The sequence below is a fragment of the Pteropus medius genome, unplaced genomic scaffold, assembly GCF_902729225.1.
Source record: "Pteropus medius unplaced genomic scaffold, Ma_sr-lr_union100, whole genome shotgun sequence".
In the NCBI taxonomy this organism is placed as follows: domain Eukaryota; kingdom Metazoa; phylum Chordata; class Mammalia; order Chiroptera; family Pteropodidae; genus Pteropus; species Pteropus medius.
This window is the reverse complement of record NW_024355205.1, coordinates 8,474,976-8,487,765: the sequence shown is the minus strand read 5'-3', so window position 1 is coordinate 8,487,765 and position 12,790 is coordinate 8,474,976. Positions and strand designations below refer to the sequence as shown.

General features: G+C 33.2%; 1 protein-coding gene across 2 annotated transcripts in view; it reads right to left on the bottom strand.

The window, feature by feature from the left end:
• The window catches only part of WDR49 (WD repeat domain 49), a 115,461-nt gene that overhangs the window by 80,537 nt on the left and 22,134 nt on the right, over positions 1–12,790 (bottom strand). For both annotated transcript variants that reach the window (XM_039857547.1, XM_039857546.1), the window contains exons 4-5: positions 8,837–9,010; positions 7,919–8,093 (exon numbers count right to left, since the gene is read on the bottom strand). In XM_039857547.1, the coding sequence (XP_039713481.1) occupies positions 7,919–8,093; positions 8,837–9,010 (349 nt within the window). The remainder of the gene's footprint in view (positions 1–7,918; positions 8,094–8,836; positions 9,011–12,790) is intronic.

The following is a 12,790-nucleotide window of genomic DNA, read 5'->3' as shown; positions in this document are numbered from 1 at the left end:
TCTATTACCAGCTATATTTATGTCCCCCACATTCTCATTCTAAGACCAAACCCCCACTTCATCTGAGTCTTTCCTTTGCTGATCTCTTCATTTTTTTTATTGCCACTTAGTCCCCTAGAAACAGTATTTTTATGTCCTCTTTGTTTTCTCTCCATCTTTTTCTTGCATCTACTGTCTTTCCTTCTTAAAAAAAAATGAAAATAAAAAGAAGTGGAGGAGGGAGAAACAAAAAAAAGAAAAAGAAAGAAAGAAAGAAAAAGGAAAGAAGGAAGGAAGGAAGGAAGGAAGGAAGGAAGGAAGGAAGAAGGAAGGAAGGAAGGAAGGAAGGAAGGAAAGAATGAATAGGAAGGAAAAGAGGAAAAAAGAAAGGAAGGAAGGGAAGGAAGGAATCAAGAAGGATTATCAGTTCCATTAAAGGTGAATCCTTTGAGTCTCACTAGGGAACAATTAATTTCAAGGGCATGAAGGTCCCTGATCACCTGCTACACCACTATTCTACTTTACTATAAGTACCAACAGTATGAAATCTGATGACAGTTGTTCTCATTAGGAAGCAGCCTCACTGAAAATATGCCTTTTGTTTACAGAAAATGCTAAGGGTTATAACTTGGCACAGTGAAGCAATATTATAAGATCTCTAAAGTATAAAACAAACATTATAATTATATCTTCAAATCCATGGAAATTCTATAATATCATTATAATACAATCAAATTAAGTTATTTCTATCCAGAAAATTACTTTGTCATGTGTTCCCAAATTATATCTAAGTATCATCCATCGAGGCTATAAAGACATATTAAGAATTTTAATCTGCTCTGGTATTCAAAGCATAGCTTTAAGATTTGAATCTGCAGGTTACCATGTGACATTTATGGGCCTGTAGTGTTACATATTAAAGGAGCAACAATTCATACTATTTTAAAGCAAGATTTAACTTGTTTCTGATTAAATTTTAGAATGCCAGAGCTCCTGAAAATGCCTGAGTAAAAGGTAAAGGTAAAGCTATTTTCTTAAAATCAAATTATCTGATAGATAAAAATGTTTTCATCACTTCTTAGAGATAGGAAAGAAAATGATAGGTTATGATGTTTTTAAAATATCAAACTTCAAAATGGGATGAGCTGATAAAATAAATGATTTGTTTCTAATATTCTTGGTGAGTTTGTGGGTTGGTAGAAGAAAATATTTTTTTAATTTTCTTTTAGATAATATTTTGAGGGAGAAAGAGAAAACTTGATTATGTCTGTCCATTAGATGCTAACTTTCCAATTTTCTGCTCCCTTGCCACTTAGTCATTTAAAAAAAAAAAAAGTATTAAGGGAAACTGCCAACAATCCTTGTCCTCGTGTGTGTCAAAATGACTTTGTGTAATAGCAATTAGGTAATGTGGGCAAAGTGATTTGAAAATGAAAAGTGATACCTCAAATCCAAGTGAGTAATGCTATTAGGTGCATTTAAAGTAAGCTAGAATAAGAACACTTTTTATCATTTGCCAATAGATAGAGCTGTAGCAGGGTAGAAAATTGGGCCATTTCTAAGTAGGAATCTTTATCATCATTTTCTAGGCTTTTACTTTATGAGTCATGTGACTGAGGAAAATACCCTGCCTTGAACTTTCTTTGATGTTCTCTTGTTTGAGAGAATTTATTTTCAGTTGCTTTTCTCATTTTGAAGTTGGAGTCCCATTCTCTGAAACAACCACAGGGTTCTGTATGTTCTGAGCAACTACCATTTAAAAGAGGAAAGAAAGAACTCTATACCATTTCTTAAAAATCAACATGCATCTAATTCACTGTTGTTAAGCAAATTAAAAAATAATAATGCAATTAATTCAATGATTTTTCAAAATGCTGATTAGACTCATGTTCATGACACAAATGGATCTTACTCTTCCATCATGCTATAGAACGAGACATAGGAAGAGATCTCTTTCTTCAAACCTAGGCAGCCAGCTCACAGCTGGTTTCAACTACTTTAAACACAGTGAAGGAACTAGCAGGAAAAGCAGCGTATTCTGGCTAACTCGGTGGTATATCATCTTTTCGTCTGGAGGACTGATTTAGACACCGTAGAGTGGAACACAAAGCAAGTACACTAAATCTAGCTTCTCTTCCAAACCTAGTCCCTATCAATTATAAAGGCTCCCCATGGAAACAACCTGGTGTCTGCACTCTAAATTCTCTGGCACAGCTCCGTTAATTAGCACAGCAATTAGTGATATTATCAGATGTTCAAATGGTTTGTCCCTTATCTTAACTATGGTCAAAGGAAGGGGGAAAACACATTTCAGTGTAATAAAAAAATCAATAATTTTTATTTTTGGCAATTTAGAGCTCACTCTTTCAACAGCTACACTTTCAGTCAATGATTTCCATGATTTCCAATGATATTGTCTGTAAGAGAAAGTAATTACTTGGGACTGAAATAAGAAAAATTCCCTGAGATTTAAGACATTTATGTCTTGTCACTGTTGCCCACAATCTCTGTACTTACTTTACAAGCATTTCAGAATGTAATTATTTTTCCATTAAAATATGACACAAAACTTCTTAGACAAGATGAAAACATTTTCTCCTTCAAAGTTTTAAATAAGAAGTCTGAACCTTATCTTAAAGCAGTAGGCTAATACTCTTATGTCTGAAATTGAGTTTTTCCTTTGACATTTCAGTTTTACAGATATTTTATCCTTAGCTTCAATGAAACATTATTATTATACTTGCTCATATATTTCTTTCATTCTTCAATTGTATATTCCCTCCTCAATTGAAGAAAAATCAGCAAAAATATTTCTTGAAGATTTCTGAAAATACCAATTCATGTTGCTTGGGTACAAAGAATAAAAAATAAAAGCAAGCATTGGTTGCTTTCTCCTGATAGAATAAGTCTTGCAGACCAAGGAGCTTAGTCAACACTAATCCCACTGTCCTACACTCAACTCCAGCCTGCCTTCCTCCTTCTCCCTGCCTTGTGTCAGCCTCCCTCCTTTCCATTCATGTTGAAATAACTGAGCTGCAAACAAACAAATGAAAGTTTTATTTAGGTTTCTAATCTCTATTGCTAAATCTGAGAAAAAACACTCATCCATCGGTTAGGACTGATGTAGGTCTCCCATCCAGAGGTACCTGAGCTTCAAATCTAACACTTGAAAGAAGAGAAAATCTTATATAGATACCTTGCCTTTCTACACTCTTTACTTACTCCTTTCTGAGTTATCTTCTATTCTACTGCATTTCCCTCAACATCCATTCATACAGTATTAAACTACATATTATTTGTAAATATATTTTCCTCACCCTAACCATTTTCTTTTAACCATAAATAACCTATTTAATTTTTTTAAAGCATTCTACAAATATTGATCAAGATTTCTTTTAGTTGTCCTTCTTTTTTTTTTTTTTTTTTGAAATGGTACTATCTTAGGCCATTTAAGTTTCTACAACAAACATTTATTTCTCAAAGTCTTGGAGGCTGAGAAGTCCAAGATCAAGGCACTGACAGATTCCATGTCTTGTCAGGGTCCACTTTCTGGTTCATAAATGACCTATTTCTTGCTGTGTCCTCACATGGAGAAGGGAGAGAGCTCTTTGAAGTCTCTTTTATAAGGGTACTAATCCAATTCATGATAGCTATACCTTCAGACCGAATCACTTCTCAAAAATACCACTTTCTAACACCATTATACCAGAGGGTCGGGATTTCAACATACAACTTTTTGGAGGACACAAAAATTCGGTCCATAATAGTTTGTTCCTGTCCCATTCCTAAATTCATGTCTTTCTTGTATGCAAAGTACATCCCAACATAGTTTTCCAAAAGTGTTAACTCATTCCAGCATAAACTCTAAAATCTAAGTTCAAGTCTCATCTAAATATCATCTAAATCAGATATGGGTAAGACTCAGGATATATTTTATATTGACGTAAATTCCTCTCTAAACCGTGAACTTGTAAAACCAAACAAGTTATGTGCTTACAAAATGCAGTGATGGAACAGGCATATGATAGGTACTCTTGTTCAAAAAAAAGAGAGAGAGAGAAAGAGAAATAGAAAAGAAAAAAAAAAGTAATAGAGCCAAAATAAATACAAACACTAACAGGGAAAATTCCGTTAAACCTTAAGACTCAAGAATAATCTTCTTTGGCTTGATGCTCTGTCTTTCAGATCCACTGTGACAGCAGTGTCACCTCCATGGGTACTGTCTATGCTGTGGCAGTGACCCCAGCTATTCTAGAGCTCTTTGAGATAGCTCCTCTCATGTCATGGCTCCACTAGGCGCATCCCATGCCGCAGGTGTCTGTAGCCCCCACCCCCACTAAGGCATTAGGCTGGGCATCCTAACTCACCTGAATCAGAAAGGGAGCCCCACTCTTTAAAATGGCTCTGCAATGTCCTAGGAGAAAAGATCCAAGAACCTGAAGACACAGAATCTAACTAAACTACAGCATAGTGATTTAAAAAAAATGAATAAAAATTTTAAAAGTCTCCATAACTTGTAGGAAAATATCAAGCATCTAACATACATATAATGGGAGTCTCAGAAAAAGAAAAGGGCGGGGGGCAAAAAATCTTGGAAAAAATAACACTAGAAAATTTTTCAAATTTAAGGAAAACTATAGGTCTATATACCTAATAATCTCAATAAATTCCAAGCAGTATACACACACACACACACACAAAGAAAAGTATGGCACATTACAATCAAATTGCTTAAAATCAGTAAAAAAAATTTTTAAAAAATTATATAAAACTTTATACTATGTGTTATAGTAGACACTAAGGGGAATAAAGGATATATTGCCTGCTCTCAGAAGATTATTTTAATTTTCAGTTTATATATAAATGTGATTTGCATGTGAGGCATTCAAATTCCCTTCTGGGATTGAAAGGGTTATGACAGACAGGACCAAAATTCTGATGTGGGTAAAGAAATTTGTAGGAAATTTCAGAGATTGAGCAGTATCTGAAAGCAGCATTTTAAAGAGGAACCAAGAGCAAAGCCAACATTGAGAACCTTGCAAACTATGCAAGGTATTAGATGGATAAAGAGGCAAAACAAGGACTTGACAAAGGTAAGGGAAGTTTCAGAAACAATGCTGGCAAGAATGCTCTTCTTTGTTAGCAGATGTGGGGTATCACAGAATAAAAAATATTTCAAAGGCAATCAACATTAATAAGGCAAGCTGGGAAGAGACCGATTAATAGGCCCAGGAAAGCATCTAGTGAAACATTCATGTGCAAGTAAAATATTCCCCACCTGGAGACTAAAGTGTTTGTAGGATCTTCTATAATGACTTATCATTCCACATTTTTAGATCTCAAATCCTAAAGATTCCTGTTTCTGAAGGTCGTTTGTTTCTCTCCTTGATTTATCATTTCCATTTTCTCATGATCAAAAACCTTCTAACTAGCCAGTCTGATAGCACTTTCTTTCTTTGTCATTCAAATTATGCTGGACAGAACTACCAAATAAACATTTCCCAAATGTTGTCTGCATCATGTCTGTCCAAGTTTCCTCAAAAACCTTCAATGCTTGTTTCTTTTTTTTATCAATTGTGGATTGGCCTGGTTGCCAAGATCTTCCAACATGTGTCCCAGTTAGACCTATTCACTTTTATTTCTTTAATACTCATTCTCTGATCTAATCATGTCCATCTCTTCCTCCATCATTATTATGCCTGCTTATCTACCTTTATTCACATTCACCATGCTCTCTCTTTCTGCTTCCACCCATCCATTTTTTAAGCACCTCCACCCATCCTTAAAGATTTTCCTCATGGCTTTTCCTGCTTAAGAATTATCATAGGAATTAAAATCTTGTTTAAATGATTTCGTAATTAATTTTTAGTACCATGGTACATTGTTCTAATAAATTCTTTTATATTAGTCTTTAATTCTTATTCATCTATTAAGTTTCTTAGGAGTTAAGCCTATTAATCTTTCTCCTAGAGTCTTCAATGCCTAAGACATTTTTAAAGTACATAAAAGATAAATAAATAATTGTTGATTGATTGACTCATCAAGTCCACAATTTAAATAAATTGTCCAAAATAAATGTATTTTTTCAGCTATTCTTCTAAAGATTACCAACTTAGTTATGAGTTTTAATTCAAAGGGTGAAGAAATATGTAATCCAAATTAAATAGCAAAGATTCCTAATGTTTTTTACATGTAAAACTTTTATGTAGGCAATTTCTAATTGCAGTAATTTAGAGGCTAAATTCCAAAGTTGGATTCCTTAGTTCATAAACACAAATCTCTACTGTTTATCCTAAACTAAGGTCCCATGTTCCCTTGTCAGTAGACAAGAAAACCACAGATCAGAATATGTCAGAAATGTGATGAGCAATGAATTCACATTGGCCAAGAGAAAAATCCTTGTCCTTCAACTCAACAGATAAATCCTCATGAGCAGTTTACTTCACCAGTAGGGTGGGTTTTTGAGACTTTTAAAAGAAATTGTGACGGCCTAGAGTAAGAACTTTTCATTCTCTCTCTGAGTATAGAGAGAGTATTTAAATATTATTCATTTTCATGAAAGAAACAATCTCAATTTTAAAACTTTTCTTGTTTTATATCCAACCTTTTCAAAAACAGAACTCTATTAGCTACTTCTCTGTATTTATCCATGTTGACTTAAGGTCATGGAACTCAAATAGTATCTATACTTCAAGAAACCTACTACAAGTGGATTTTAAGAATTATACTTTACTATTGCAGTCTGTCTAGTCTTCAATTTATGTACTAAGTATCATGCTTGTTTGGAAGCTGCTGCAATAGCTCCCTGCAGTTTCTAGTACTATGATTCTTGTTTCTGTATTATGAAAACATAACACAAAATTTTGTACTATCACATAGTAAATGACCAAAAATCTCATCTTTTGTTTTCCCACTGTTAATATCATTCCAGAATTAGAGGCTGGGTAGAAGATACTGAAGATATGGTATGATTTATATTGAAGAAAAAAAATGCAGAACCTAGAGTTTTTCATGCAGAATATTATTATTATGAATTTTGCATTAAAGAATTAGTTCCAACCTCCTAAAACCCAAAAAGTGTAAAACTACCACAAAAGCCAACAGTTGGGCCCATTTTGACCATTTCCTCTTCAAAGTACATTATGAATAGACCTACAATATAACAGTTAATGAGACTCTTAGCTTCCATTCCTTTCAGTGAGCATTATTTAATGCAGCAATTTAGAAATGAGAAAATTACCATACTCCTTAGTATCTGAACCAAGGGCAATATCAGAGCAGATATTGCACATTTGGATCTTCAACCATCAGATGAAGATTTTGTAAACAGTAGGCATGCTTGTGAAACTAATAAACTCATTGGTGAATAGGTTTATGAAAGTTCTGGCTTTCTATAGATGCTGTTTTATAACAATCCAATCACATAGGACCTGCCACTCTAGTACCCTTAGATCACAGGAACTCAAGTCATTGTATCAAAAAAGAGAGAAAAAGAAGAAAAGGTAATTATGAAGATTCCATTTTGAAGGCAGTCAAACTAATATATTTCTCATGAGACTGTAAATGAAATAAAGGGGTAGTTTTTGAGGAAACTTGTTAAATTCTTTTATTAAGCATCCCTGAAAGACTAGTTGAGACTAGTTAGGATCAGAGTTGGGTCAAAGTTAAATGGATTATGTGACAATTTTCTCTCTTCTCTTGAGATTTCTTGAGTGCACAGTTCATCTGAGTTAATTGTATGAGGCATAAATTTTAGAAGGATAGAAAAGAAATAATTCCTGCTGGTGTGCAGGGGATAGCAGAGAATTCAGCACAAATCCTCCAGAGAATCAATTACTGGCTTCTAGACTTGAACACTATGTGTGAAACATTTTCATCTAGAATATAAATGTAGAAGTTGAAGGTGACCATTTCATTCATTACTGTTAAAATTCAGTACCTTGCCTGACCCAGTCGCCATGATGAAGTTTGTGCTCTAATGTATAACAACATTTGTGATATCCAGAGAGCAGTTCTGCCCAATTAATGGTCACTGTGGCTTCTTCATCTTTACAGGCACTAGCAGGACGCTCAAACAGGGAAATCAAGGCTGTCGTAAAAGCAATTGCTTGAACCTTGAGAGAAGCATTGAAAGAAAAACAAGCATGGGCAGAGAAATTGTTGCCAGGAGACCATATTCTAAGATTAATAAAAAATTGATATTGAATTAATAGAAAGTTATTCAACATTAGTTAAAGGATGTAAGCAGTTATATTAAAAGACAGAACAACTACAATGTTGGTAAGGAAATTACTAAGGGCGATTTGTTTGCTTTTATGATACACTTATTAAAAACAGTTAAGAATGAAAAGCCTTCACAATTACAAAAGGATGTTGTTCAAATTGGACTACTTCAAAATTCATAGGCATATTCTAGTGTCATTCAGTGAGTAATACTTTTTCAGAAGTCGAGCGAAATTTGATAGGAAAGCAGAAATCATTGCATGTCTGAGTGTCTGTGCTGCCCTTTCTAATGGCTTTATCCTTTGTTACATGATACAGGAAATAATCACTTTCCAGGAGGCTGGTACTGAGAAGCCTGAACCCTTATGAATGAAAATCAGAATAATTTGAAAGGGTTATGAGAGATCATTTTAGGCATTTAATATTTAATGTTTATTAATATTGAGATCTAATAGGTTATAAGTATCCTATGGTAAAAAAAAAAGTTAGCAATTTTTTTCTAAATAAAAATGAGACTATACTCAGGCAAGAAAATCCACAAGAAAGATTGGTTTTCATAAGCAATTGCATTATATTTTTATACTGAATTACCGTTTGATGATTGAATGTTCGATCTTGTTATTTGCTTACTTACCTTTCCAGTTATGTCCCCAAAGGAAAGAATTGATTCATTGGCATCTAGAGGGTCATACCAATAATCCAGGCAAATTGGTGTTCCTTTCAGGCCTTGGAGTTTATATTGACAAGGAAATTCTTTAGATAGCAAATCATAGAAACAAAGCTCTTTACTTGTAAAAGCCACCGCTATCTAAAATAGAAAATCAGAAAGCTTTTCTGATGGATTTAGTGAAATCAATATGCAAAGAAGACATGCAAATCTTAGCACCGAATCAAACATTTTTCCTTGAGGGTTCTTAAGAGTATTACAGAAGTATAGCATAATGGCACAGACGTGCTTTATTCTAACTTTGGACTCTAACCAAGAAAAAATATTTATCATTAAAGTCATTTGAACATGCTTTTTTCCCTATCTTTACTTTCATATACTTGCCAACTTATTCCATTCATGGGAGACTAAATAACTAATCACAAAGGAAAAACAAAGACTCAGAGAGCTACAACATCTCATAGTTATATCAGAAACTTTACAAACCATGTTTTATGAAGCAAGCAGAAGCTTTCACAGAAATCAACTGATTAAAAACTTGGTAAGTAGCCTTCTTAAGTCAGATAAAATCTTAAAATCTATTTTTAAAAGTGTAAATAAATTTGTCAATAAAATTGACAAAACTTACCCAGACTAACCCAAAAAAGAGAAAAGATATACATTACTAAAATCATAAATAACAGAGTAAATATTACTGCCAATTTCATAGAAATAAAAATGGATTATGAGAATACCAAGAACAATTATATGTCAACAAATTAGACAACTTAGATGAAATGAACAAATTTCTAGAAACACAAAAAATACCTAAACTGACTAAAGAAGGTATAGAAAAACTCAGCAGAGTAAAGAGACTGAATTAGAAATCCAAAAAGTTCGCAAAAAGAAAATCCCAGGCCCAGATGGCTTCACTAATAAATTTGAAAAAAACATTTAAAGAATTGCCACCAATCCTTCTCAAATTCTTCCAAAAACAGAAGTGGAAGGATCACTTCCCAAATCATTTTTTGAAGCTAGTGTCATCTTGATACCAAACCACACAAAGATATCACACACAAAAAAACCCCTGCAGATCAATATCTCTAATGAATATAGATGTAAGAATCTTCAATTAAATCTAGCAAAAGGAATCCAACAACATATTTAAAAGATTACATATCATGACCAAGTGATGTTTCTAGCAGGAACGCAAGGTTAATTTAACAGGTACAATCAAAGTAGTATACCATATTAATAGAATAAGCAACAAAAACCATATGATTATCTCAAAAGATATAAAAAAGTTTGACAAAATCAAACACATTTTCATGATAACAATACTCAACAAACCAGGAATACAAGAGAACCTCTTCAACCAGATAAAGAGCATGTAAAAGAAAACCCACAGCTAATACCATACTTAATGGTGAAAAACTGAATATATTCTCTCTAAGATCAGGAACAAGATGAGGATGTTCACTTTTCTCACATCTACTCAACGCTGTACTAGAGTTTCTAGCCAGGGATATTAGGCAAAGACAAGAAATAAAAGCATCCAGACTGGATAAGAAGAAATGAAACTATCTCTTTTAGGAGATGGCACGACCTTATACATAGGAAATCCTAAAGAAGCAACAACTAACAACAATAAAGATTAGAACTAACAAATAAGTTCAGCAAAGTTACAGGATATAAGATCATTTTTAAAAAATCTATTGTATCTTATACCCTAGCAATAAACAATCTGAAAATAAAATTACCAAAGGCAGTATTGTAAGAATGAAAAGACAAAACATGGACTGGGGTATAATATTTGTAAAGTATCCATTTGATAAATGCATATACCTAGAATATATAAAGAACTCTCAAAACTCAATAATAAATAATGAAATAAACTCTATAAAAAATTGGCAAAAAAATTTGAACAGACAATTCACCAAAGAGGATATACAGGTAGCAAATCAATACATGAAAATAAGCTCAATATTATTAGTCATTAGGGAAATGGGAATTAAAACCACAATATGATAAAATACAAACCTATTAAGATGACTCAAATTAAGAGAACAAAAAACCTGACCATAGCAAGTATTGGTAAGGATGTGCTATATTCATACAATGGAATATTACACAACGACAAAAAAGATAAGCTACTGATATATCTAACTACATGGACATATTTCAAAATAATTATGCTAAGTAAAAGAAGTCAGAAAAAAAAGGAGTATACACTGTATGATGTCAATTATACAAACGCCTAGAAAATGCAAACTAATCTACAGTAACAGAGAGCATTATTAGCCGTTACCTGACAAAGAAAGAGGGGAGCTGGCTAGAGGGGGGATTACAAAAGGGCACAAGGAAACTTTTGAGGGTGATGAAAATGTTCATTATCTTCATTGTACTGTTGGTTTTTCACAGGTATATAAATGTATTAAAATCCATTAATTCAGATACTTTAGTATGTGCAGTTTATATTGTTTAATTATAATTCAATAAAGCTATTTTTAAAAAGAAGAAAAAGCAACATTCCTTTAGCTTCTATGTTGGTAAGTACAAAGTCTAAGATTTAGTTATCAGTTCTGGAAAGAAGAAACAGCACAACACAATCAATATATAACATAGCAATACAGACATTACATGATAATAAGAGAATACTGTACACAGATATTTAAAAAATCTGGACTAGAACTATCTTGTAACTCATACCAGTTAAGCATTAGCACCAGACCCTTTGCAAGAAGAAACTGGATATGACTATGATGTAGCAACCACTATGGACACAGCAAAGACAAGCACAGGTTCTGAAATCAGGCTACTTCCATTTACAAATCTTGCAACACTAATTACATCCTGTGTGACATGGGGCAAATTTCGCAACCTCTCCTTGTTCAATCTCTAATTCTTAAAGTGAAAATAATATCCACTTCATGGTGATCTTGAGAAGATTAATAGAGAAGGGCCTGTCACATTGGAGGCTAATGATGATGATGATTATTCTTTATGGTTCCAGGTAGTAGAGCATGCTATTTCCCACTAAAAAGAAACTGGCTCTTTGGAGAAATGGCTGATTTATTCTAGCATAATAAATATACAAGATGTTCCTGGAAGATCTTGTCACACCAGGAAGCAAAGATTTCAAAGACTGTTAGTGTTATATCAAAAAAGACTCAGAATCTGACTTATATTAGTTTCACTGTCCAAAGATAGTACAGTTTGGGGGTTGGGATAATAACTCAGTGGATTAACACAATTGTTTAAACCCATGAGTTTGTAATCACATTGATAACATTAATGATCATAGAACTCATTTTGTCTCTTTAGAGGATATTAAAAAACCAGCTCATAATTTTGGATACTGGTAAATAGAAGTAAAAAATTAGTCATTTATTCTGCCTTTGTTTTACAATTTGTACTACATAATAGGTAAATAATTGACAAAGGGAATTTCTTTTCATAGAGGTATTCCAGCTTATAAAGGAAGAGGAAGTGATGAAATTAAAATGTCATCATCTTGCAACCCTGAATAAATTGATGAATCTAGGAGTAATCAGCAATAATTGCTAACATCCCAAAAAGAGAGAGAACTAGCATTTTGTGCCTCCTGATTGAGAAACACCTATATCAAGGCTTAAGACTTGGCTACCAATTTACTGGAGATACAGAGAACAAGTGGACATGTTAAACAACCCCATGTAAATACAATCTGGAAAATCTAGACTGTGGGAGAGTCTAAAGGACAAACACCTAGACTCTTTAATAAAAACATCAACTGCAACAACAAAAAAAATGCAAGAATAAGTAAGAGATGGAGAAAAATATGTAGCTCAAAAGAGACACATCAACTATTCACAATGATTGGACTTTTTACTCAGATCTTGGTTCAAACAAACTATCAAATAAACAATAAGCTATTAAAAATTATAAGACAAGGAAATATGT